The sequence below is a fragment of the Clinocottus analis genome, unplaced genomic scaffold (genome assembly GCF_023055335.1).
Source record: "Clinocottus analis isolate CAN_PGR_092001 unplaced genomic scaffold, fCliAna1.0.p SCAF_10, whole genome shotgun sequence".
NCBI lineage: Eukaryota > Metazoa > Chordata > Actinopteri > Perciformes > Cottidae > Clinocottus > Clinocottus analis.
In genome coordinates this window covers 12,360,797-12,384,804 of record NW_027175821.1, presented here as the reverse complement: position 1 = coordinate 12,384,804, position 24,008 = coordinate 12,360,797, and the positions used below count along the sequence as shown (strand labels likewise).

Below are 24,008 nucleotides of genomic sequence, written 5' to 3'. Positions count from 1 at the left end.
AAACAAATCCTGCAAACCACTGGTAAGTTTGTGAAAGGTCTCTTGCAGAAGAAATTAACACAGTTGACAGCGTTTATTTTTCATAGAGCATCTTTATAGAAAACATTTCTTCACATTTTCAAAAACATTTTTTTGGCCTTTTCACTTTTATTTTATTTTTTTAATAGATCACTTTTTTAAAATCTGCTCAAGTTGAACATTTTTAACATCCATCTGCGTCGAAGGCTCTTAGCTGAATTGCTGGGGATTGGAGAAGGTGTCTGATAGAAAACGCGGGCGTTCACAGCCTCAATATTTATCAGAAACAATGCCGACCAAAACCAAGAAAACCAGCTCCCATTCATGCGGGAAAAGCCACAAGTTTTAAACTCATCAGTTGGGATGTTTATACCACCACAGCTGAAATTCAGCCTCTAGTAATTACATCCCTCCACTTCAGCAGCACTCCAGTTTTAGCCTGAAGGCACCTGTGTTAACAGCGCTTTTGCTTTATATTCTCAATATGCGCTTGTTTCTTTTCTACATACTGCAGTTACTAACTCTAAACAGTCTGTCACACCTCTACATCTACCCAGAATGCAGCACAACAAGCAGGTCCTACCGTCACACCCAGAAACAAAACAAAGTACTCTATAGTTTACAAAAACTATAAAAATAAAAAAAAGACAGAAAAAAAGATCTAAGTGTTTTAACAACTAGTTTGCACATTGTTCTGCTTTGCAAAGTGTACCGTGTATTTTGACTTGCTAATCAGCTTTACTATGAGCAGTGCAGATCAACTGGATCCTTCTCATCCAATTCACTTTACTGTAGCGTTTCTTTGAGACTAAAACTCAGTCTCTGATTTGATCTCTTATAAAGCACATCCATACAAAAAGCACACAAATTATTAAGCAAATGGCTCAGCTTAATCTTCACTGTAGGAAACAGCTCACTGACTTCTTAAGTATAGTTACAAATGTGTTTTTATCAGGTGTAAATATTGAGTTTTGAAAACATCATTCCTTATGTGTCAGGACTGAACTGAAAGTAACAAGTAGAGCAATAATTTACTGAATTATCCTGGATATCAAGTTACTTCACTCAAAATTCTGGGGTTGAGAACAAAAGCAAAGTCGGAAAGTTGCAGGACAAAAACAGTCTAAAAACCTTCATTACATGTCATAAGTGGAGAAGAAAGGCGTCAGACCCACACGCTGTGTGTCTCCATGTCCACTAATGAGCTACCTTGCATTATAAATATATAAAGTTTAAAAAAGTGCTTATTAAAAGAAAATATAGTGATGTGATAACTTCCAGCAGTGTAACTGATGCGTTTGTTCTTGACCAGCATTAATACGAAATGTTAGGGAGGGCAAAACTGTCGTCCTTCACGGTCCACTTAAAGTCCTCCTCCAACACTGACACGGATTGTCCAAAATATACCAGAGAACCTGGTCTCCCATCAACATTCAACTTGTACAAAAAGATATTTTTAGGGGTCAAAGTACAGTTAATACCAAGGAGACTGATGAAACTAACGAGAGTATTGGCCACCGTAACACACTGCTACAACCAAGCTGTTCTCGTCGACTGAGGTGAAACACAAAACAACATGTAAAAATTCAAACAACTCTTTGAAATTGAACAATTGAATAATTGAAATAATTGCACGTAACGTTGAAGAGCCGAGATGCTTGATAAGAGAACAGAAGAATCTGCGGGAGGAGAGGGGCATGGCACACTATGGTATGAATACATTGACTCAGAAAAAGAAAAGCACATTCACGAGGCACAGCTACTAAATGATGGAACTCTGTGTCCTTAAATGTGCCGCTCTCGTCCCACTTCACCGTCTGCGGTTTAGACTTCTTCATCCTCGCGCCTCTCTGTACCGGCGGAGAGTTTTAGCTTCGTGCCTCTCCGAGCACTTAGGCAATCATGTACTGAGTGATGGCTCTCAGAGCGTATAGCAGCTCAGCCTGCAGCCGGGCCTCCATGATTAGTAGATTAACGTGTATCTGAGGAGAATAAAATGAAAAGTGATTCACAGAGAGAGCCAAAAGAGGTTTGAATGACAGAGTTAAAAGGAAAAGTCTTCTTACCCGCTCTGAAGTTTTAAGTGGAGCCAAACTCAGCGGACACACTGGAGTTTTGGTGGCATCAGGAAAACAAGCCACAGCCTTGATGTACAGCTTAAAATCCCGCCCCAGCAACTGATTCACTTCTCCGTAATCATAATCATCATACCTGTAACCACAAACAAATGTGTGTTTATCTACTTAACTCAAAGAAACGCCTTTTCTATGACTCACAAAGGATGTTTTTGCAGCTGTCTCACCGTATTCCTAACACACAATGGATGTAATTCCAGATGGCCCTCTTCAGGTCAGGGCTGTGCAACGAGGGGAGAGTAGTCACACTCCTGAATCGGTCATCCAAGAGGTGCCCGATGTCCGAATACAATCTGTTGACTAAGGAGAAGCCGTGGTCCTCCCATGAATAGTCCTGCAGAGACAATACAACACATGCTCAAAGTCAGCAAGGTTTTGATTTTAGTTTAAGATTATCAGGTACAGCAGTGGTTCCCAGCCCATATGTCTATGGTATAAGTATGGCATTTATAGCATGTTTATTGCAGTTTATAGCATGTTTTGTATTTTCTAGTTAAACCTACATGCACACAGTCAAGATCTAAACTCATTGGATTCTCAGCATAAATGGCGCAACATGGAAGTATTACCTTGAAACCCGAATAAAGTAAACCAGCTAGATTTAGACGCACACATACCAAGTTAACTGACAAGACTCATTCACATGTGTAACATCCTCACCTGAACTCTAAATACTTGAAAGTGGTCCTCCTCTCTACGAGCAAACTCCTGATAGCACAAGTCAGGGTCTGTGATAAAATGTGTCGGGTCTGTGAAGCACATCATCTCCTCTTCTTCTTCAATATCTAAAAAATATGAGACAATGAAAGCAAAGGGGGTGGAGAGGCAGAGAGAGAGTGTCAATAAGTGTGGCTGATTGCTCAGGTTTCACATCATGTGACATGAATGTAACACTCAAGATAACCACAAAAAGTGAGTGGGAGCATCTGCACAGCGTTATCTTGTTTGTGTGTATCTGCCTTCCTCTGCTGCTGTCAGTTACCTGTTTGCTGGAGTGTTTGTGTCTGTAGCAGACGCTCTTCTCTCTTCTCGCGCTCTTCCTGGGATTTCTGAATCCTCTCCTTTAGACACACCATGTCACAACTGGAGTCCAGAGACTGTCGACACAAACACCAGAAAAAACACTGATGAAGTTAAATTGACTTTCAAGTATCTTACAAGTAACAGATGAATAATCCTTATTATAAGAAAATGCATCTCCCACTTTAATCTCATATTTATACAAAAAGAGTGATGACGTATCAGTTTGCATTTAACGCTGAGCAACACATGCTTAGACCAACTGAACCAAATAATTCATACTATGAATTACGGTTTATTTTAATAGTTTATGTGAGGGATCATACATGCTGTAGACAGTAGAGCATGATAATTTCCTGCTTTTCACTGTAAATTGAGTATCTTTGGAACATTTGTAATATTTTCTTTTTATAAAGTAAAATAATTAGCGAGTAATTGTCAATTACATGAATTGTAAGTAGCAACTGTATAACCTTTGTGACTTAAAAATACTATTTAATGCATATCTAACCTTCATATATTATTTACACTTACATAAAAAAGGGAATGAAGTTAATGTACTTGTTTAAAAGGCAAGACAAAACAGATTTGTTACCCGTCTTCGTGTTATGTGTTCGCAGGGAGAAGCAAGCGACTGAGGCACATTGGTGTTGCCGTTGGCAGCGTCAAAGGGGCAGAAGGTCGGCGGGACACCGTTAGCAGATTTGGAGAGAGGAACAAAGTCAGAGTCTGTGTCGCATCCAAACACAAAGCTGCAGAGGGAGTGGCAGTGGGCCAGGATCACCACAGCCTGCACCAGTTCAGCCAGCGACCAGCACTGCTCGCCCGACTTCAGCAGCGTCTAGTGGGAACCGACACAAGAGCTCAGGGTCAGACGTGATTCCCTTTATACTCGTTAATCTGCATCCTGAGTGCTCTTAAGACGTAAATAATTCTGTATTTTTCTAAGTGATAATGGGTAATCCTTTAATACTGCCTTGTTGTGTTAAACAATTTGTTTTGTCAGCCTGTGCTGCTTTGCTGTACCTGGATGTGTGAGCAGGCAGTGAGCCAGGGTTGGTGGGCCAGCACTTTGTTGATGTGGTCAAGGAGACGAAGGCGAGAGGGCGCTGCTTCCAAACCCTGCAGCCACAGAGGATCCCCGCCTACCCTCAGAAACTGAGCCGAGTGCAGGTACACCAAATAGTTGCAGTGATGTCGTGCCGCAGCCTAAAAATCATTGAAAGAGAAAGTTTAGACAACTTCCAAAAACGATTGTGTTTGCTAAGCTACATGTACAGTATGAATGGTGAGTTACTGGGTATGTAAACGAGAACCGCTTGCTAACTGACCATAATGGCGATGTAATGGCGGTACGGCAGTGGCAGGGGGCCGTCCATGTGCAGGATATAGTGCTGTGTGCGCAGGAAGCTCTCCAAGTATTGAGGGTGAGAGGCCATCTGCTGGGACACGGTGTCCACGCTCCCCCTGCTGACCAGAGCTTTCATGAACAGCAGCGACACTCGCTCATTCTCACCGTTCACTATCACCTAGAGAAACCAGGACAGAGAAGGAGGAGAAGGTTGTTTCTGACAGGGAAAACAAAAATTGTGTGCTGTGTGGCGTTGCAGTACAATTGGAGGAATTTGAATCCTTGTGTTCATATGTCGGATGCTGAGGCAGCAGCCATTAGAGCTGAAATGGGAATAAATTTGTCGAGCCACAGAAAATGTAATGGGAATAAATTTGGAGAATCTCTTTATCAAAAACATCCCCAATATGCTGGTTCACAGCGCTAACATGATTGTTTGTTGCTTTTATCTGCTTATATGCCAGTAAGTTTGATATCTTTGGGTTTGGACTTTTGCTTGGACAAATCAAGCCGTTTGAAGACAACTTCTAGACAACAACAAAAATGTACGAGATATAATCTTTGTGAAAAGTTCCCTTAAAAATACGGCCTACATATAAATGCTCCTCAAAAAAGATGATACAACAATACAAAGACCAGTAACGTGGGGCCGACTGAATTATTATAACTCATTTTATAGCCAAAGCAGGTTGGCTCAAGATAAGGTTGGACTTCAGTGAGCACACCACGTGATGGCAGGCTCAGACTGGGCTTTGGAGTCATGTTCCACACTTTAAGTCAGCTGAAGAGAGGCAGCCGCGATGCTGCAGTACCAGCGCTAAGAGAGTGAATGCCTGACAATATTCTTTCTGCACAAAAAAATGGTGCTCAGCTGGAGTCTCAAAAACCACAAAGACACCAACTCTTCTTTATTGTAGCAGGGTCTGATGCCTCAGACAGTTCTACTACAACAGTGTTAAATGTAAATGAGGCTCTGTAAATTTGCAGGCATCTAGTTCTGTAAATCAAAAGTGAAATTCTAAAAAAACAACTAAAAAACAGATGAAGAAACTAACGTGAAAGGGCCCTGAAGAAGGAAACTTCAGCAAAGAAGTGGATGAGACCGAAGACAAACATAGGTGTGCCTGGGCTGAGAAGCCTGAGGCCAAGAGAAACAGACCCATGTGGAGAGAGAAGCTGGACTGCCCTCATAGGCACTGCCATTTATTACCCCTCTTGCCATCATACAATGAATGGCCTCTAGGAAAAGGTGTTTGGGAGCTCAGCCTCTGGCAGTTTGCCTGCATGTGAAACCCGAGTGCACAAAGCTGATCAAAGCCAAATGCTTCGCTGCAGTCTGAACTATACTCAAGTTGGCAAAGACTTCTCTTTTTATTATCACTAAATGCTGTCTAGGATTATTTTTTTCACATCAACTTATGTCAAAGATAGTCGGAGCGAATGTTGACCATGTCATCTTGGCCTTGACATTAATCATGTTTATCTGGCGGATAGCTTCTTGTGATATATCACTTCTGTCTGTAGTGAATCAGGGTTTACTTGTGACTTGTTAGAGGCTCCACCTCTTGACCTATATAAGCTGAGAACATGTTTACATACAACACGTTAAACAAATCAATTTCATTATGATGTTCAAATTCCCCTAATCTCATAGTTGCTGTAAAGTAAAAGAGAAAACATATCAAACAGAAAGATTAAAAAAAAAGAGTTTACAAGGACAGTTAATGAAACCGGCTCAGACAGACCCTGACCCACTGTTGTCTGTCAACAGACATGGGAAATAGGCTGGATGGTCCGTAAAGCACACAGGTGCCTGCCAATCAAAAACCTCTTGACAAGAGCACATTCATGAGAGCAACTCTATGCAAACACAAGCGCTACTGATTAGCATGCTGAGTTGCAGAATCTTTGTCACTGCTCCATCAAGCATCAACTGGCTCTGTCACTTAAAGGAAAAGGCATCTCAGGGTCTACACAATGAGACCCTGAGATGAGGAAGGAAATGAGAGTTTAACTTCTCAAGGACTTATGTAGGGGGAGCAGTTAGCGTTTTCTTTCTTGTCAATTGAATAAGCTACGATTGTACCGTTATTGGATTATGAAAGATCCATGTGAAACTGTTCAATAAACTCTTTTCTGTTCAGCTTGTAAGACAAACACTACAACACAGATTCTCTGACTCAAGTGCAAGAAATGATAGTCACTGTTGTGTATTTACTACAACCCTGTTGTCGTATTTTTGAAACAGGTATTCATATTTGAGAGTTTAAGATAAAAACAATGACCAAGATAATTTATGGGTAAAAAATGCTATATAGGAAGAAAAAAAATGATTTACTTGCATATGTGACAGCAAGCTAATACAGTGGACGTTTTTTGTGCTATACAGAATAAAAAAGTAACTGCACATCAGACAATAAGAACGCAAAACTAAAAAAATATGTTAGGTTAGGTAACAGGAGTCCAATATCCAAACATTGTATGAAAAAAATGTAAAGGAGCTGCTTATAAGATCCCACCAAGACCATGACACACAACCTTATCAACGTGGAACATCATGACAAGCAACCAGGTGATGCAATAACTCAGGCACAACGTAGGCATTTAACTTTGACTTGCTCCAGTGTTGTCATAAAAAACATTTCTTCATGAGGAATAATTCTGCAAAAGGTAACTGTTTCGAATAGGTAAAGCTGAAATAACTTGTGTGTGTAGATAGCATTAGTGTCTGAGACTCTATTGATCACACTGGGATTTACTGGGCCGCACAGCCTGATGAGAAACATTACAATTTCACCGAAATACATGCACAACCAGAAGTAAAAACACAGAACTCTAAGTCAGTGGCCATTTAACTATCATTCATTTGGTTTTCAGCCTCCATCTAATCTCCAGCCGAGACAAGAACAGTAATATAAGGAACACAGTTGCTCCCGTCCAAACCTAGGAGACTAACATCACACAATCAAAAGAGGAAATAGGTGTTTTGTAAGATTTCATAAACATGTCTGGGCAAATTCGACAGAAAATGTCAAACTGAAACAGGAACTACGGTTGATGTGAGCAGTCGCACAGCAGGAACTACATCCTAAAGTTTTAACTGCATTAGTCTGTGTCTGCTGACACCTGCTAGCTTCCAAAATGAAAGCTAAATTAAAACTCTGCCAGTTCAAAACAATATACAGTACGTTTATGACAATGTTCAGTGAAAATGTAAAAGAATTTCCAGTATTTGAAAGGTAAAGCTTCATCTTAAATAACATCTTTTTCACTGGACGACAGACTCCACAAGTAAAGTAAATCAATATTTCAAGTGATTTATCCTCCGTTTAAAAAAAATAAATTCTAATCAATACACACTGGGAGGGTTTAGAGAGACATCTTTTGCCGAAACTGTGTCCAGACACCCATCCACACTGCTTTATCTTTATTGCCTGAAATGAGCCAGAAATTCTACACACAGCCTTACTTTTCATAAGGTGATACACTACCTATTGTCCACACACAGGGAAAAAAAACACCCGCATGAAAAGAAAAAAAAATTAACGAGTCTCTGTGTGTGTACATGAAGCAGAAAGACACATCATCGTTTGAGCGACTGTATATGGGATTACGAAGCATTTTTTTTCATATAAATATAAACAGTGTGAGAGTGAAGCACATTAAGGGTTTGTGCACACAAACCTATTCATTCTGCTTACAGTATTTCCAGCAGCTACTGATTTTGAAACAAAGACATTTTTCCCCCCCTGAGTCAAAACAAAGCATAATGGTGACAAAAGCAAGACAGTAGTGTTGATATTAGAGCGCTGCAATATTCAAATTGCAAGATGGATTCAAACTTGTGGCCTGGATGCAAAAGATAGAACTCACAAAAAACTCCTTGACAGCTGGTTGCAAGTAAAAATTCCCAGATAAAGATCATTGGAAATTCAAAATAACAAAAACTATCCTTCCCAACAGAGGACAGGTCATTTGTTTATTGATTAGAGGAGCAAGAGACAAGGATGAAATGAAAAACAGGGATGACGTCACCGAGGGGAGGAAAGGTAAATGGAGACAAAGACAGGCTATGATAGCAGGCTAACAAACAAAACGGCAGCGCTGCATGTGCAGGAATTTAAAGGACTAAGATTACACATACAGAAGTAGAATAATGTTGCCTGCAATCTTCCAATGAAGGGTGAATGTGTCAGCTTGAGATGAGACACGCTTGTAATGTCTGTATGTGTGGTGTTGGTGGGCTGCAAGAGGGGGTTGCTGCAGATACAGGAGAAGGATATTCAATCTGCATTCCGGCTGAGCCTGGAGGGGGTCCGTCCTTATCATGCGCCGACGTTCTGACGGCATTAACTCCCCTCCCCAAATCACCGGAACACAAGCAGCTTTGGCCGATTTTGGCTCTGCAACATGAACTCATAGAGAAGTGCAAAACAAACCAGCTGCAGCCCAAAGATGTTTGGAGAGGGGAGGAAAAGAGGGGAGGGGAGGGAAAGGAGCTGCTGGGTAGGACAGCACGTACAACGTAACCAAGACAAACAAAACACTGTGCTGCAGGATTTAAAAAAAGAAAGAAAGCCAAGCCCACACACAGCAGATGAGTGATTGGACATGAAAAGGCCAGGTAGGCAGAGCAATGGGGCAACAAAAAACTTCCATTGATAATCAGGTCATTCATTACTAATCTCATTCACTGACAAGCCAGGGGCGTGCAGGTTATTATATCAAAAGGCAGGTGCTTAAATGTGGTGGCGCTAACATGCCTGCCAAATACTTGTTTATTTCAACAGACAAGTGCAAGTGCTTTGTGTAATGTAGTTGTAAACTCACAGAGTTATTTTGCTTTGCATAGGTCTCAATACAAACACTGATTGTTAAAGACGATTATTTAGTCAATGCAATATGATTGAATATGGATGCCTATGAATATGAAGAGCAAAACAGGGAGAGGGACAGTAAAGTAAAAATAACCCAAATTGGACTTGAAACCAGAGTAGAGGGTTTTGAATCCCTTGCCTCTCACATTCCTCCCTGTTTTGCTCCATTTCTGGGCTCTAATCTGCAGCAAACATGTCTTTAGGACTGCACTTGAGACAGCGCCCCCCTTCTGTTGCAAAACGGAAAAACAGCGACATAGGAGAAAAACAACTTTGATTGGCAGTCCACTTCAGCCAGCAGAAAACAGCACAATAAAAGTCACCAGCAACCTGGAGCAAGAAAGACAGAACAATGCGCAACCGTCCTCGTGGATTTAAAAGCACGTCCATTGTTGTGCCTCGTTCATATACTATATTTATGATTATTAAATGGCACCGCATTACTTCACCGTAACTGACTGACACTTTTCTCCCAAATCCTAAGATGATGTCATCGTCACTAACAGTTTGCTCATCTTACTGCAAAGCTCTCAGCCCCTGTTCCTGCACTTTAACGCTAGTATTCGACCAAAACCTGCGTGGAAGTTAAATATAACCGCGTATAAAACGCGTTATATTCTGAACGCTGCCGTTAAATCACCAACGGTGAGGCAACAAAGGAAGACTCTTCGTTGCGTTGTGCAGCTTTAACCTACATCACGTTGAACGCATTCACACGAATGACAGCAGACGGATCGTTTTGTTCACGTTAACCATTTAAATGTAACGTTACGTCCACCAACGACGGTTACGTTAGTTTATACCCCGCTGACAAAGCGCTGCGAGCTTTGACGTGACATTTCAACGACTGAACATAGAAACTAATGACTAACTACTAAATGTTTCTTGGTGGTAGTGAAAGGTGGCAGTTAGCTCACATATCAGAATTACATTCATGAAAACTATTTGTATTGTATTTTATTTTTAGTTGGGATTTAACTGCATCTCGGTCAACCGTTAGCTGAGTTAGCTATAGCTCGGTCAGAAGTTTGCTAGCTAACAGTTGACTCACGGCCACTCGGACGGTGGAGAATTTACTGGTTGACAAGTTAAAAAGTTAAGAGATTAAATAAACTGTTAATGGTCATATTTAAGTCATCAGCTGTTCACTGCCCAAACACGTCATTCAGATAAAGCTTGAAAATAACAAAACAACGGCAAACCTGGTTGATGAGAGCTGGTTCAGAGTTTCTCCCTTGAAATAAAATAACGTTAATCCCTTCAGCAAATGAATGGACGGTACTCAAGCGACCCGGCTAACCGCCAGCTGCAAATGTGTTGAAACTAATCAAACTGTTTTCCAACAGCGTTGTCTTTTTTCGTCAGCTTTAACCTACCTGTTTGTGTGCTCGCTGGCACTGGGTTCTCAGGGGGTACTCCATTTTATTCGTACAGATGATCATTTTCCAAAAAAAAAGTGTGCTACTGCATGGATGCGGCTCTGTCTCCGCTCGGTGCCTCGCTAACAAAGGCGAGCAGAGCCCGTCTCGAGCTGCAGTCGCTCCGTCTCGAGCTGGAGACACCGGACTGGGAGAGGAAACCTTCCCGGAGCCGAGCTGACAGCTCCAGTAACAGTGTGCCCAATCATAGCGCAGGAGGCGGAGCCGGCTCTGAGAGGGTAATATCCAAAATGCTAATGAACATCTGCCGAACAACAACGCTTAGAGGCAGAAAGACACAGCATAGGGTCAGGCTGCAAACTTCATACCGATTGATGGGATTGATTTATTAGGAGGGGAGATGTATTCTTTGTGGACGGCCTTGTTTTTGGTTTTCGCAACAATATACTGTCTACTTGAATTAGGGATCCTTTTGTTGGATTTATCACAGCGCTGCAGGCAACATGATCAGCTGCACGCCCCGGGGCCTGCCTCGAAAGCCGAGTTATCTTTATTTGTATGTTTGGATATGAGATCTGGATAGGGATCTGCTCATGTGACTTGTCCACATAATTCTGTGTATTGTTTTTTCTAAAACTGTTTTAGGGTGTGGGTGAACTCCCTTACCTCCAAATAAGCAACACTGTAAAGGGACTCTCCAAAGGATTCAGAGGAAATCCTGAATCCCCCGCCAGGAGGTTTGATAAGTTTCCCAGTAATACATAACAAACATTTTAACACTGCTGAGTAGTAAAGGGGGAAGTAGTCGTTTTTGGTGAAGGCCCTTTCCGATTTGAACGTGACAGCCTCTAGTCTGTACATAAAGAGTGAAAAAAGAATTTTCCCAGTGGGTAACTGGCATTCTCTGACCTCAACTAAACGCAGAAAACAAACATTTTAATTCTAAGTCCACATACAAATTGTTTTGGAAAACCTTTTAAGAATAGTAGTTGCGGTTACAAGAGCATATCAGTACTCTATAGAAAATTATGTCCAGCCATGATGTAATGTTACAGTTTCTGGCCTTTTTGGCCCTGTTTAACCATTAAACACCTAGTAAAGAAACAATATCAAACGGGATTACACTATAGAAGCTAAATCAATTGTAAACATGAATTGATATTTGACTGTTCAAAGCTGTATGAGGTGCTTAATTGAGAATAAATCTGTCAATAGATCTCTTAGATGACATTGCTGATATGTTTGCATCAAAGTTATGTACTACTTAACAGGAGAGACGGTAAATTCTCAACCATCTTGTTGTCATACTTTAAGTCATTACAATGCCACAAATGAAGACAACAAGTAGCATTCATGTTTGTATCCTGAAGTAAACTAAACACATAACAAGCATTGATTACATGAGATGTCCACCACTGACCACTACATTTAGGCTTGCTTTGACCCAATTGTTACTTTTTGTGTGGACTTATTCAGTCTTCTCTTGTCTTAATGAATGGGGCGTTTGTTCTTCATCAGATATTCTGGGATTGAATTGGTTCAAATGAGGTTGTTTTTCTGTCTGAGAATCAAGGCTTGCATATCAGGTTCTGTGTTTTTGTACTTCTTCCAAACTGCTGAAGACACTCAGCATGTGTTTAATGTGCATACATTATTTCTGCATTTTCACCTTATAAATGTTAAGTATATTGTAGAAATTTGCATTTTTATGTAAAACAAAGTTGGAGCTCTGGGGAAAACAAGTGACACAGGCCTAGATTGTCCATCTACATTAGATTAACATGCAGTTTGCACAAACATCATGTGAATCTTATGCAGTGGCTGGCAGAACCAGTCTAAACCACTTAGCAATAGTTCTAATTCTTTCAGGGAAAAACACCAGATGAATATCTGCAATGCGAGGTCCTAGATTTAAAAAACATATTTTAGGGCTGTAACCAACGACTATTTTTATGATCGAAAGTGTCATAAAAATGAAAGTGACATCTTCAAATTATGTCTTTTAGCTGAACCCCATCCCCCCCAATTATGTATAAAATGTTACAAAGATAAAGACACAAAATGTAATCCTTACATTTGAGCTGGAAAAAGGAAAAAGTGTAATTCAATATAAACTATAGTTTTTCATGAATTCTCTCTCGATTGATAATCATTTCAAATCTACAATATTCAAAAGAGATAATGATTCGAAAACATCTAAAATCTAGGATGAGGCTTTAACTTGTATATGAATCTCAGAAACTGCCCAGAGATTAATCAAATTGCACCTGTCATATTAATTTGGCTACAACCAAAGCAGTTGTTTGAGTCTGACAAGCTCCATGCCATTAAGCATAATAAGCTGTTGCCGTGCAACTTCTGAAATGCAATGTTTTATGTGGTTAGACCCCTTGCTCTCTTTCTCTGTTGTTTATTAAAGGTAACTAGCCATTTCCTTAATTAAAATTATATAATAAAACAGCTGTCTGTAACCAGAATCTGACAGCTGTTATGCCCCACCTATTACACAGAAATTCTCCTAAAAACAAACAAAGGGGACTTTCCTTGAAAGGAAGTCTGCCACCGTTCTGTTTTATTTGTCTTGCACAACAGTGATATAAGAGATTCATTTATTCATCAAGCTGCCTGATATTCCATCTACATCTCAGGGAATTGGAAAATGAACACAATGTGATACAGTATCATTATCAAATGCTGTTGCAACTGGCCGGTTAACCTGCTCTACTGGCCACAGCAGCAGGTTTTAATCAGGTAAACCAATCTGGTCAGTAAAGCTGCAGCAAAAATGTTCCGCCTAAGTCGCGAAAAGTGGACACAAACGTTTCCAGTTGTGACTCTAAACACTGTTAAGAGGTTGAGGACCCAAACAAAACTTTATGCTGTCTTTCCCCTATGATTTCCTGTTTCACAAAACCTCTCCTGGTGAAGAAAATGAAACTAAAGAAATTATGAATCAACAGTGACACATCAACATGTTTCCTAAATGTGTCTTCTGCAAAGACTTTAAATCATTTAAAATATCTGGTCTATGTACATATAACGTGTACCTCTTTCCTACAGGTTATGTGACGTTTAAAAGCCTCTAATACACTGATTACTCAAGCGGTTGGTGCCCCTGCTTTTCAGCAGAACAGAAACTTGCATAAATGAAGGTTATTCCATGCCAGAACACTATATATATATATATATATATATATATATATATATATATATATATATATATATATATATATATATATATATATATATATATATATATATATCAGTAGAGGATGATGAGTATGTATATATGTGTGTGTATGTACATATGTATATATATATATTTATATATATATATATACATATGTACATACACACACATATATACACATATACATACACATACCATATATACACACACACACACACACATAGCCGTGTACACTTAGTTTAAGTTGGATTATTTATCATCTGATAAAAAACTGAAGTAAAATGTAGTTGGGAAGTGTACAGTACGTTATTTATATTTATACCTAGTTTCCTCAACCATAAGCTTTATTACAAACCTCTCGGATACAAACCCCTTGGCCTATAAAGATGTTAACAAACAGTTAGAGCAATGCTTAGTGACAGCTGCAACCATCCCTACATACCACAAACACTAAACGCGGCACATCCTCATTTGATGGACCCCATAACTTGTTTTTTCTAAACTATTTTGTCAGCATTGAGCATAAGATTCTCTCTAGATTTATAATTCCTCATGGGTGAGGTCAAGACACAAAGACAAAATGCATTGATTGTATAACATCAAAGAAGTCAGACAACTCAAAATGTACAAACAGCTGATTAGGATGAACACAGCTCTCTTTGCTACATCTCAAAGTGCAGAGATGCCTTGAATGCTCTGAACTGTTGAGTATTTTTGGTTTTCTTTGACTCGTAAAAAACCTTTAAACCAATAAGAACGAGAATAAATATACAATTATTTCACAGGACACATGAGCCAAATAAGACATATATTATTATTGCATACAAAAATAGTGTCAGATGTGCTGTTAAATCACAGTGAAGAACCACGTATCATTATCTTCTAAAACATTATATTCTAAAGGTCATCAAACTTCAGTTTAACAGAAAACAAGCAGTCACATTAAGGTTTTACTGAACATTGAGGGCTTTGTCGAGGAAATTTGCAAAATGCTTGGGCTGTCCAGGCAAGAAGGGCTGAAGAACAGAGAGATCCATCGTCCTCAGGGTTTCTGTCAGGGTGCTGAAAGAATAAATAAAAACATTTTTAAACGCGTGTTACTTTAATTTTACCAAGCAACCTCACACGTACAAACTGCACATGTGACCACACACATACCTGCACGTGCAGTACAACAAGTGGGAGTCCTTGTGCAGCTGTCTGGCCATCTCCAGTTGGTGATTGTTCATCAATTTGTCATTGATGACGACCAGCAGAGGTTTTCCTGCCCCAAGCGCCTCCAAACAGCTTCCTGCTCCTGGGTATGAAAACAGATCAAAACATCCTCATTCCTTTGATTACCGCTGGTTTGCTGTCATTTTACTATGCTACAAAACTTAAATTTCATACAGTGGAGTTATCATCTCCTACTTAATTTTTGTTGCCTTTTTTAAAGTTGGGAAGCTCTGCCATTCAAGATAACCAATAATACACACAAAGGTTTTGCTTTTTGTTGTTGGAATCCTAGAAGACAGATTACTTGACACAAACAAGTTTATATGACATGCTTTTGAAAGAAGTCAGCAATACTGTAAGGTGCTCATAACTTGTGGTAAACTGTGTCAAATTACAAAAACTATATGATCCGTTCGTGAAACTCTCCTCCTCAGGTAAGATTCTGCTTCATTCAAAAACAAATCCGGCCGCCCATGCCTCTACTGCTAAAACATTTCTGCTTGTATATGCTGGTTGTCCTCTGATGCCCTCATGTTGTATCGCTCTGTTGCTGAGGCTCTGCTGTGGTAATCATAAGTTTTCTGTTTATGGTTTGGACACTGCTGACAAACCTCTATTTGCCTTTGCTTTGAACACATTCATGTCTTTTTGGCAGGAAATGAACATTGGAAACTACCCGTTCGAATGATAAATTAATATCTAGCCACTATTTATAGCAGGAGAAAGTGTCGTAGTGGCAGGAGGTCAAGTTCTTTTGTATATTTTATTCACCTGCATGGCTGATGACAAGGTCAGCCTGCTTGATGTCTTCTGCTATAGAGTCTTTAAACCGATAAGCCTCTAGTCTGACTTGTGGACAGCTGTCAGCAGCTGGAAGAATCGATCCTCTTCCAGCCTGAAGAACCAAACGCTCATATCCACGAGCCTTTAAAGCCTGCAGGGAGAAAGAAGAGATTTATTATAAAACTGGGCAAAAGTACACACATTTGCATTTTAATGTTACACAGTTGACCAAGACCAACAACCTGGATAATGGATTTAAAACCACTTCCAACAGGTGACATCTTTAAGTGTTCTGACGTTCCTCACTTATCATTAGAAACAGCAGGCCTGAGTCGATTCTCGCAATGAATTTCCTTAGGACCAACTTCAAAACCTGACAGCATCACAATGTAGAATTCATGTTTCTTACTTTGTAGCTGTGATCATTAATAATTATTGGCCAGACCAAATTAAGTATTGTTGTCAATGACAGATCCATTAATGCTTTACATTATTGTTTTAATACCTATTGTTTGCAAGATTAGCTGTGAAAAAGATCATTTTAATTTGTATCCTCTATTTAAAATCCAGTTAGTAGTATACTACAATGGTGAAATGTACCCAAGTACATTTACTCAATTACCGCATTGAAGTACACATATGAGGTACTTGTACTTAACTTGCGTATATGCATTTGATGTTTTACATGTAACATATATTTCAGAAGACAAATATTGTACATTTTACTGTACTTGCTTTGCAGATTATTGACATGACCTTAGTAGGAGTATTTATATAGGGTCACTGTGGTACTGGTCATTTTGAAGACTTCTTCCACCTTTGGGTATCAATCCGTTGTCAGAGTATTGCAGTCACTTTAAGCGTAATCGTAACGACTGGCTTTACTCACCTGAACGGTCTCTGGACACGTGATGCCTTCAATGAGGTCATCGAAGCTCGTGGTGCCGACAGTTACAAACACTGTCTTCATGACTGCTCGGCTAAAACTGTTTTTTAAAAGCACTTCGTTGCCTCCTTTCACAGCAGCTCATCCTCGTCCCGTAGCCGTGGAACTGACAGTTACTTCCGCTTCAGGCCTGTGACGTCAGAGTAGTGACCGTGAAACAAACACGTGTTGCTGCCCCCTTGAGGCCTGGAGCTGTAACAGCTTTATACGGACAACGATGTGTCTGAGTGGAAAAATACTAGTCTCTGAGTTGCACAGCGTTACATGAAATATAATAGTAGAGTAATACAACTTCTTTATAATAAAAACACAATTACAATGTCCCTAGAATGTGCTCAAAGACTGTAGTTCAACCCTTTGAGAAACTATGAATCAGCTTACCATGATAACATATTACGTCCCCAATGTCCTGAACAGTGAATACAAATTGTTACCCATCAGATATACCACAAATTAGGTTGATGAGGTTCGACTGAAGCGATCCAAACATTATATAGATAGATAATTTATTTATTTATCCCCTAAGGGAAATTCAAGCATCGTAATTCCAGATCAAATATCTTGAATATCAGTTAGGATTATTATATTATTCACTTTATGTTGGACAGAAGAGAAACATACGTTCAATCTTCTGTATGGCTGGTTGTGATTAAATACAATAATTATTAAATCATCAAAATGAAAGAAAAAACTGTAATTGTACTGTCATGTCTGCCATTATATTGTGGACTAAGAATACTGGCCACATCAGGATGAAGTGTGCTATGGCCTGCATGATTACAAAATCTGTTTTTATCTGTGCTTCAAAATATAAAAAATAAGACTATGTTTGATTCACAGATTTGTTACCACTGATGCCGAACCCTCTCTTTAATAGCTCTCAAGCTCGATCATCCATGGCTGCGCTCTCCCTCTCTCTCGTTGAGCCAGAGAGGAGAGGCGAAGTTTGAATGCTGCATTTACTACGTATTACACCTTTAATCAAACGACCACAAACTGACACAAAGCAAACCCTGAGACAGATCATGTTCCAGTAAAGGAGAACTAGTTTTTCTGCAGTGTGAACAGTTTGTACTGTAGTCAATGGGCACGTTAAGGTGACACACAATGACAATGGCATCAGAGGGAAGTTTTTAAAGGACAAAACTCACGTTCCTCTACATTATGGATACTTTAAGAGAAGCATTCATCTGATAAGAAGCTCATGCTGTGATGGAAGTTAATCCCTGCTTGGAAAGTGGAAGATTCAACTCAAGACAAAGCTGTTGGAAAAGATTGTGCTTCAGATGACAAACATTTGGGAACAAAAATGTATTATTCTAGTGTCTGTCCTGATCTGCAGATCCAGTCCACCAACGACCTATTACTCACAGATCAATGTCCTAGACTGTAAGTGGCAGTATATGTGGCAGGGAATAAGTGATCAAAGACAACTGATGACAGGCAAACACACCTGAAAAATACAGCATGACAATCCAGGCAGTGTGGGATGTTCAGACTTTGTGTTACTGGAAGGTGTGTGTGTGTCCACCAGCAAACCTGTGAAGGAGCTCCACAAAGGAATCCAGGGATTAGCGTTTGACACTAACGACTGGGCTCAAGGGCGCATCCCCACTGCTGCTGATATTTCCCCCTCATTGTGACACTGTATTGCATATATCATTGCAGATCAGCACTCTTAATGTCTTCAATTGTCTTATTGTGTTCATAATTTATACTGCCATTGTCCTCTTGTAGGACAATAGCAATCTGGACTGAGCTGTGTTTTCCAGCAACTTTTCAGATAAAGCTTTAATAAAGAAAACCCGCAACTGTTAACCTACTTAACAAGTATAATATGCTCCACCTCGATCAGTTTCAACAAAACATTCTGCTAGTATTTTTACATTGAGCTATTACTATTATTACTTAAGTAAAAGGAACCTGTGTTACACACATTCACATCTTGCGGTAACTGTTTTCTTTTTTTATGAAGGCCCACAAGTCCACATGGGAAAAAGCATTGAAGACTGTAAAATAAATGTTGCATTGACCACTTAGATATAAATATATATAACGCAACCATTCCGATGACACTTGTAGTTGTTCATACTTTCTGGTAATCTGAACATGGACAGTGTGAAAGAGCAAGCTGGCTGCCTTCAGAGATACTTGTTTACCTCATACTCGGCTGACAGCCCAGTGGCTCTTTTGTTTGGATAATTGTCCCTGCCTACAACTCTCTTGTGGTGTGGGCAGAGATAAACCCAGCAGAAAACCAGGACAAGGCAGTCAAAATAGCCCCCCTCTGCTTCTTAAGGAGCTTGGAAGAGCTGTGGTGACCCCGCCGATTCAGAGACGTCACACAGCAGCTGCTGCCAGCTCAGTGAAGGATGCACAGACGCTCCACCTGACAACCGCAGAGCGAGAGGAACAAGAGCCAGCCCTGTTCTCCGTGGGACGTGGAAACTAGAACGCCGCTTTGTGTGACAAACACAAGAAACAAAATGTGCAAAGCACACACCAACTCTACTGCACCAGCCTGATGCATGCATGCACACACACACACACGCACGTGGAAAGTGTAGCCTGCTTTGAGAGTTGGTATTTTTAGACAATGTAGCTTCAGACAGTTCTCTTTGTCAGACATGATCTGAAACATCAAGGTCTTACTACTCTACATAGAAATACTGTAAATTAAAGCCTATATAATATAATTCTGTACCAGTAAACAAAAACAGTGGTGTAAAATGTGGGCAAAACGGTAAAATATAAAATGTTGGAATGATTAAGAAATGTTTCATGAGAACATTTTTTCGAAAACATTTCAATGATTCTTTCACATCTGTATAAAACACATTTTATTGAAAGAGTTATTGGTCACTGTACTTGTTCCTTACGTTCATACTGGCTTTAAATTGATCAGAAACTTGACAGATGTTCACTTGACTTAACACAACATGACTTGTCATAACTTTAAACTGTGGATTTCATGAAGGGATTTGATATTGACCTGTATGAACAGGAACAATTACAGCAGTTTAAAACAATTTAAATATACATATGGGCTTGTGACTATTTAGTTTATTAGGAGGAAGCAGGTGCACTTCTCCTGCACTAAACATTAGTTGGATGCTCTGCCAAACAGGACATGCGAGTGTTGTTGTAAGACAAAGTTGAAAAGCGATCAACGCCAACACCGTAACTGTGCCCAATGACAAAAGCAGAAAGGCCAGCATGTTTATTACCAAATGACAGATTTTTATATCTTTGAGAAGAAAAACAAACATGACACCAGGGTGCAACAGAAGTTATTTAAGGCTCTGTTAAATCCTCAGCTTCAAAAACAATGTACCAGATATCCTGAAAAGTCACAAAAAGCAAAAACTAGTAGTTTAAAAGTTTAAAACTGGCTACCCATGTCGTTAGTTTTTAATAAATATGTTACTATAAGAAAAAGAAAAATACAAAGATAAATCTGATTAACTGTGCCAGAACCTTTATCAAACCACATTGCTGCGAATAATTTGATGACAAGAAATCAGTCTCCTGAATTTAGAACAACACACGTCATGTAGTCAAACACAAAGTTGCACTGTGAGCTTCCTTTGGTCTGTCCAAAATCATTCTCCCACAGACTCCTCGAGAAAACTGAAAATGGAAGACCTGCGTCCCCGTGATTCATGCCTTGTAGAGACTTTGACAGAATTCAGGCTAAAAACAGTAAAATGGCTCCTCCTTGTCACTTCAAGTTGATTTAGTAGAACATTTCCAATTTTGAGCATGCATGTTTTCAGATGAGTTTAGCTGCTTCAGGCTACTGCGATAATAAAAATGTAAATTCTTGATGTTACAGGAGTATTCCACACAGGCATACATCCCGTCGAATTTTCTGAAAGTTAAAAAAACTGAACGTACACGCTGTTGTAGTTCATTTCCGTTAGAAGAATTCTTTCAGACAAGATTCTCAAATAGAGCCAGCAGCATACCTTGGCAGCAAACTGGTCGGAGTATGCATGCTTAAAAGTCAAAATGTTTCTATATTATGAAATACTTTGTCAAATTCCAAACTCGAGACACAATACAAGTAATAATAAAGTATATAATAGTGATTAAAGCAGCTTTAAAAAGAGGCTGCAACCTCATAAACACTCCTGCTTATCATTTGAGGGAATCTTCCGACTAAAAGGGAAAAAAAAAGATTGAAATTCACAGATGGCCGTTCTCGCTCATTGCAAGTTCATCAGTCTGAATCCATCCTGGATGATTGAAAAGGCCGTTAAGGTTGCAGCAGAAACGTCTTCTAAACAGTTATGATATCAAAAATAGGACAGACGTCTTTCCTGTCAGATGCTCTGTGATAGACAGTCAGAAACCACACTGAACAGAAACTTTACCAGCTCCGGTAAGTTTGTGTCAGTTTGTCCCCAGGTTCATGGTACATCAAAATCCTTGTGGTGATCCAGACAAATTATGAATCTATAAAAAAATAAAATAAAAAGAGAGAGAGAAAAGCCAGCTTATTATTACAACAAGTTTAAATGGCAAAAACAGGCAGACATTCTTAATGTGCAGCTGTGTACGCAACACTGGCAACACCCCGCACAGAATCTAAAGTGAACTTCCTGTTTTGAAGCACATTTCTTTTTCAGGATGTCACATTTTCCTCTTTCTCTGGCTCGACTCACAGCACTGTCCGTTTCATTAGTCTGCAAGGCCCTGAGCTGCTCTTACAGTTGTGTTCTCCACGCCAAATACTTTCTGCAATTTTATGATAACAAGCTAAACCAACGGTTTGCACAGAGCAGCACCGCCCACTCGTCTTTCTCACTTCTAACTGGACCTCTCCTCTTTCCCTCACACTGCACTAAAACGCCTCAGTCATTCCATTTGTCACATTTCTTCTCAGCTTGTGAACCATTTTACATTGCAGGGACATTTTATCACATTTTGAAAATGAGTGTGCCGCCAACTGTACTGTCCTCGTGAGCTCTTTGAGGCAGCCCATATATGAACACAAGCATGCAAAGGAGGATGGGAATGTGCTTGTACCTCTTTCTCATTGTACCACACAGGCTGTGCAGCACTGTTCCTGCTTCTCCGGCAGTGTGGAATAATTCATCTGTCGGACGATCTCTGCGAACAGCTCGTCCACCATAGTCTTGCTCTTGGCTGAAGTTTCAATAAAAGGGCAGCCCCACTCTTGAGCCAGAGCTCGTCCATCTGCCCCAGCTACCTCGCGCTCAGACTCCAAGTCAACTTTGTTTCCGACCAGGATCAACGGCACCTTTTCAAACCGCTTCACTCGAACTATTTGGTCTCGCATTGGTCTGATGTCCTGAAAGATGGAGGATACGAGTGGTGTCTCATGAAAACAGCAGTTTTTGGGAGCACATAAATAATCAGTACAATAAGAGAGTGTGCTGTTGATGTAAACAATGCAAAAAACAAACTAATCGAGTATGGTGGAGAAACAGTTATAAGATTTTATACAAGTATATCTTTGTATATTACCTGCAAAAACAGTATACAATGAGAATTAGAACAGCGGTATATTACATACTTTTTACAATTAGTATGTAGTATGGAAACTAGGAAACAGCTTCGGCCTTTTTCTTAAATGCGTAGTAAAACTTCATCACAAGTATCGCTCTCTCTAATAAACATGCACAGTACGGTGTTTTTATAAGTTGTTGCGGCAATTCACTATTTTGACTTTTGTTAAACTCAGTTTGACCAAATTGAAAAGTTGTGGTAACTACAAAGATTTGTTTTCCTTTTCCTGCACACATTCTAACTAGGAACCAGTTTTGCACGCTTGGTAGCTTAAAGCTGTTATCCAGTTAAGACTGTTTCACATTTGAATAATGTGACACACTCATGTTTCTTGGTAGTTTGATATAAATAAATACAAAAGTATGTAAACGTGCTTATTTTCACAAGGTTTAATATCTATAAAGTTGCTTAAAGCTGAACACGTTAAAATGTATTTCACATCAAATGAATGATCGTCTTTACATAAAGTAACATATGAATGCTGCAAGTCTCTACAATTACATAACGAGTCACACCCCGTAATTAACTGCCAACACTAAGGTGCGTGGTTTAAGGTGTGTGAGGTGACGTCACGTACCTGGAATGACTGCTGGTTGACCAGGCTGTAGACCAGGATGAACCCCTGTCCATTCTTAATGTACAGGTCTCTCATGGAGGCAAACTGCTCCGTCCCAGCAGTGTCGAGGATCTCCAGCACGGAGGGAGACGAGTCCACCTCGATCTCCTTTCGGTAAAAGTCCTCGATGGTCGGGTCGTATTTCTCGATGAAGGTACCGGTGACAAACTGAACGGTCAGCGCGGATTTCCCGACCCCGCCGCTGCCGAGCACGACCACTTTGTACTCCTTCATCGGGGCGGGCTAACCTAGCAGCTAACTGAGCTCCACTGCTATACTCGCCCCAGAAACATCGACCAGGCCCGTTAAGGAGCCGACAAGCTGGGGAATGTGGAGCAATATCAAACAACTCCTTTCATTTACATAAACTCTGCTGCAGCGCTCATAATCGTTACTTTTCTCACGTCGCCTCGCTGGTTAACGAGTAAAAGTTGACGTCCGTTTGACGTTAGCTCACGTGAACGCTAGCTTGCTTCTGGCTAACCCCAGCGTCCCGCGGTCCCATGCTCGAGCCTCGAGAACTTATATCCGATGTGATCGCCTACAAGGACCGGGGACTTTTTAACTAACGTGCCGTGTGGTTTCAGGCGGCGAGTCACGGTGATACGTTACACGTTCCCTATAGACAACATGACAATTCCTGCACACACAGACACACACACACACACACCAGTCCACCGGTGTCGCAAAACGCAGCGTTGGTTATGTCCGTCCGTCCGGGCCTTGCTCTGGTTCTGGCCCGGCCCGGCGGCTCGGGACCCGGGCGTGCTATCGACGGACACACCGCAGATTCGATGTTGTAGCCCGAGGGTCCATTGGCCACAGTCTGTTGCTGCTCCAACGTACCTTTGACTATGAGCTGGGGAGGTTTGATAACAGAAAGGAAAGCTTTTTTCTCTTCGCCAACTGATTTCCTGAAGCTAACAGTTTGGTTTCCGCTAAC

The 24,008-nt window shown here is 40.3% G+C and overlaps 3 protein-coding genes across 4 annotated transcripts; all 3 read right to left on the bottom strand.

The window, feature by feature from the left end:
* Nucleotides 1-72: 72 nt before the first annotated feature.
* On the bottom strand, nt 73-10,995 carry sesn4 (sestrin 4). Of its 2 annotated transcripts, none has more exons than XM_068589123.1 (9): nt 10,778-10,995; nt 4,505-4,702; nt 4,200-4,382; nt 3,769-4,014; nt 3,136-3,250; nt 2,814-2,938; nt 2,321-2,487; nt 2,085-2,229; nt 73-2,000 (listed from the first exon to the last, which is right to left on the bottom strand). In XM_068589123.1, the coding sequence occupies exons 1-9, from the start codon at nt 10,841-10,843 to the stop codon at nt 1,911-1,913; spliced, it is 1,335 nt and encodes a 444-aa protein (XP_068445224.1). In that variant the 5' UTR covers nt 10,844-10,995; the 3' UTR covers nt 73-1,910. The 2 variants fall into 2 exon arrangements, with proteins under 2 accessions (XP_068445224.1, XP_068445231.1); XM_068589130.1 differs by lacking the exon at nt 10,778-10,995 and adding an exon at nt 10,604-10,697.
* Nucleotides 10,996-14,159: 3,164 nt separating this feature from the next.
* On the bottom strand, nt 14,160-17,021 carry zgc:92907 (uncharacterized protein LOC436733 homolog). Its single transcript, XM_068590546.1, has 4 exons — nt 16,858-17,021; nt 15,957-16,119; nt 15,129-15,267; nt 14,160-15,032 (listed from the first exon to the last, which is right to left on the bottom strand). The coding sequence occupies exons 1-4, from the start codon at nt 16,936-16,938 to the stop codon at nt 14,921-14,923; spliced, it is 495 nt and encodes a 164-aa protein (XP_068446647.1). The 5' UTR covers nt 16,939-17,021; the 3' UTR covers nt 14,160-14,920.
* A 3,172-nt stretch (nt 17,022-20,193) lies between these two features.
* rap2c (RAP2C, member of RAS oncogene family) lies at nt 20,194-24,008 on the bottom strand. The gene is made up of 3 exons (XM_068589109.1): nt 23,027-24,008; nt 21,946-22,231; nt 20,194-21,372 (listed from the first exon to the last, which is right to left on the bottom strand). Exons 1-2 carry the CDS (start codon nt 23,297-23,299, stop codon nt 21,953-21,955), a joined length of 552 nt encoding a protein of 183 aa, XP_068445210.1. The 5' UTR covers nt 23,300-24,008; the 3' UTR covers nt 20,194-21,372; nt 21,946-21,952.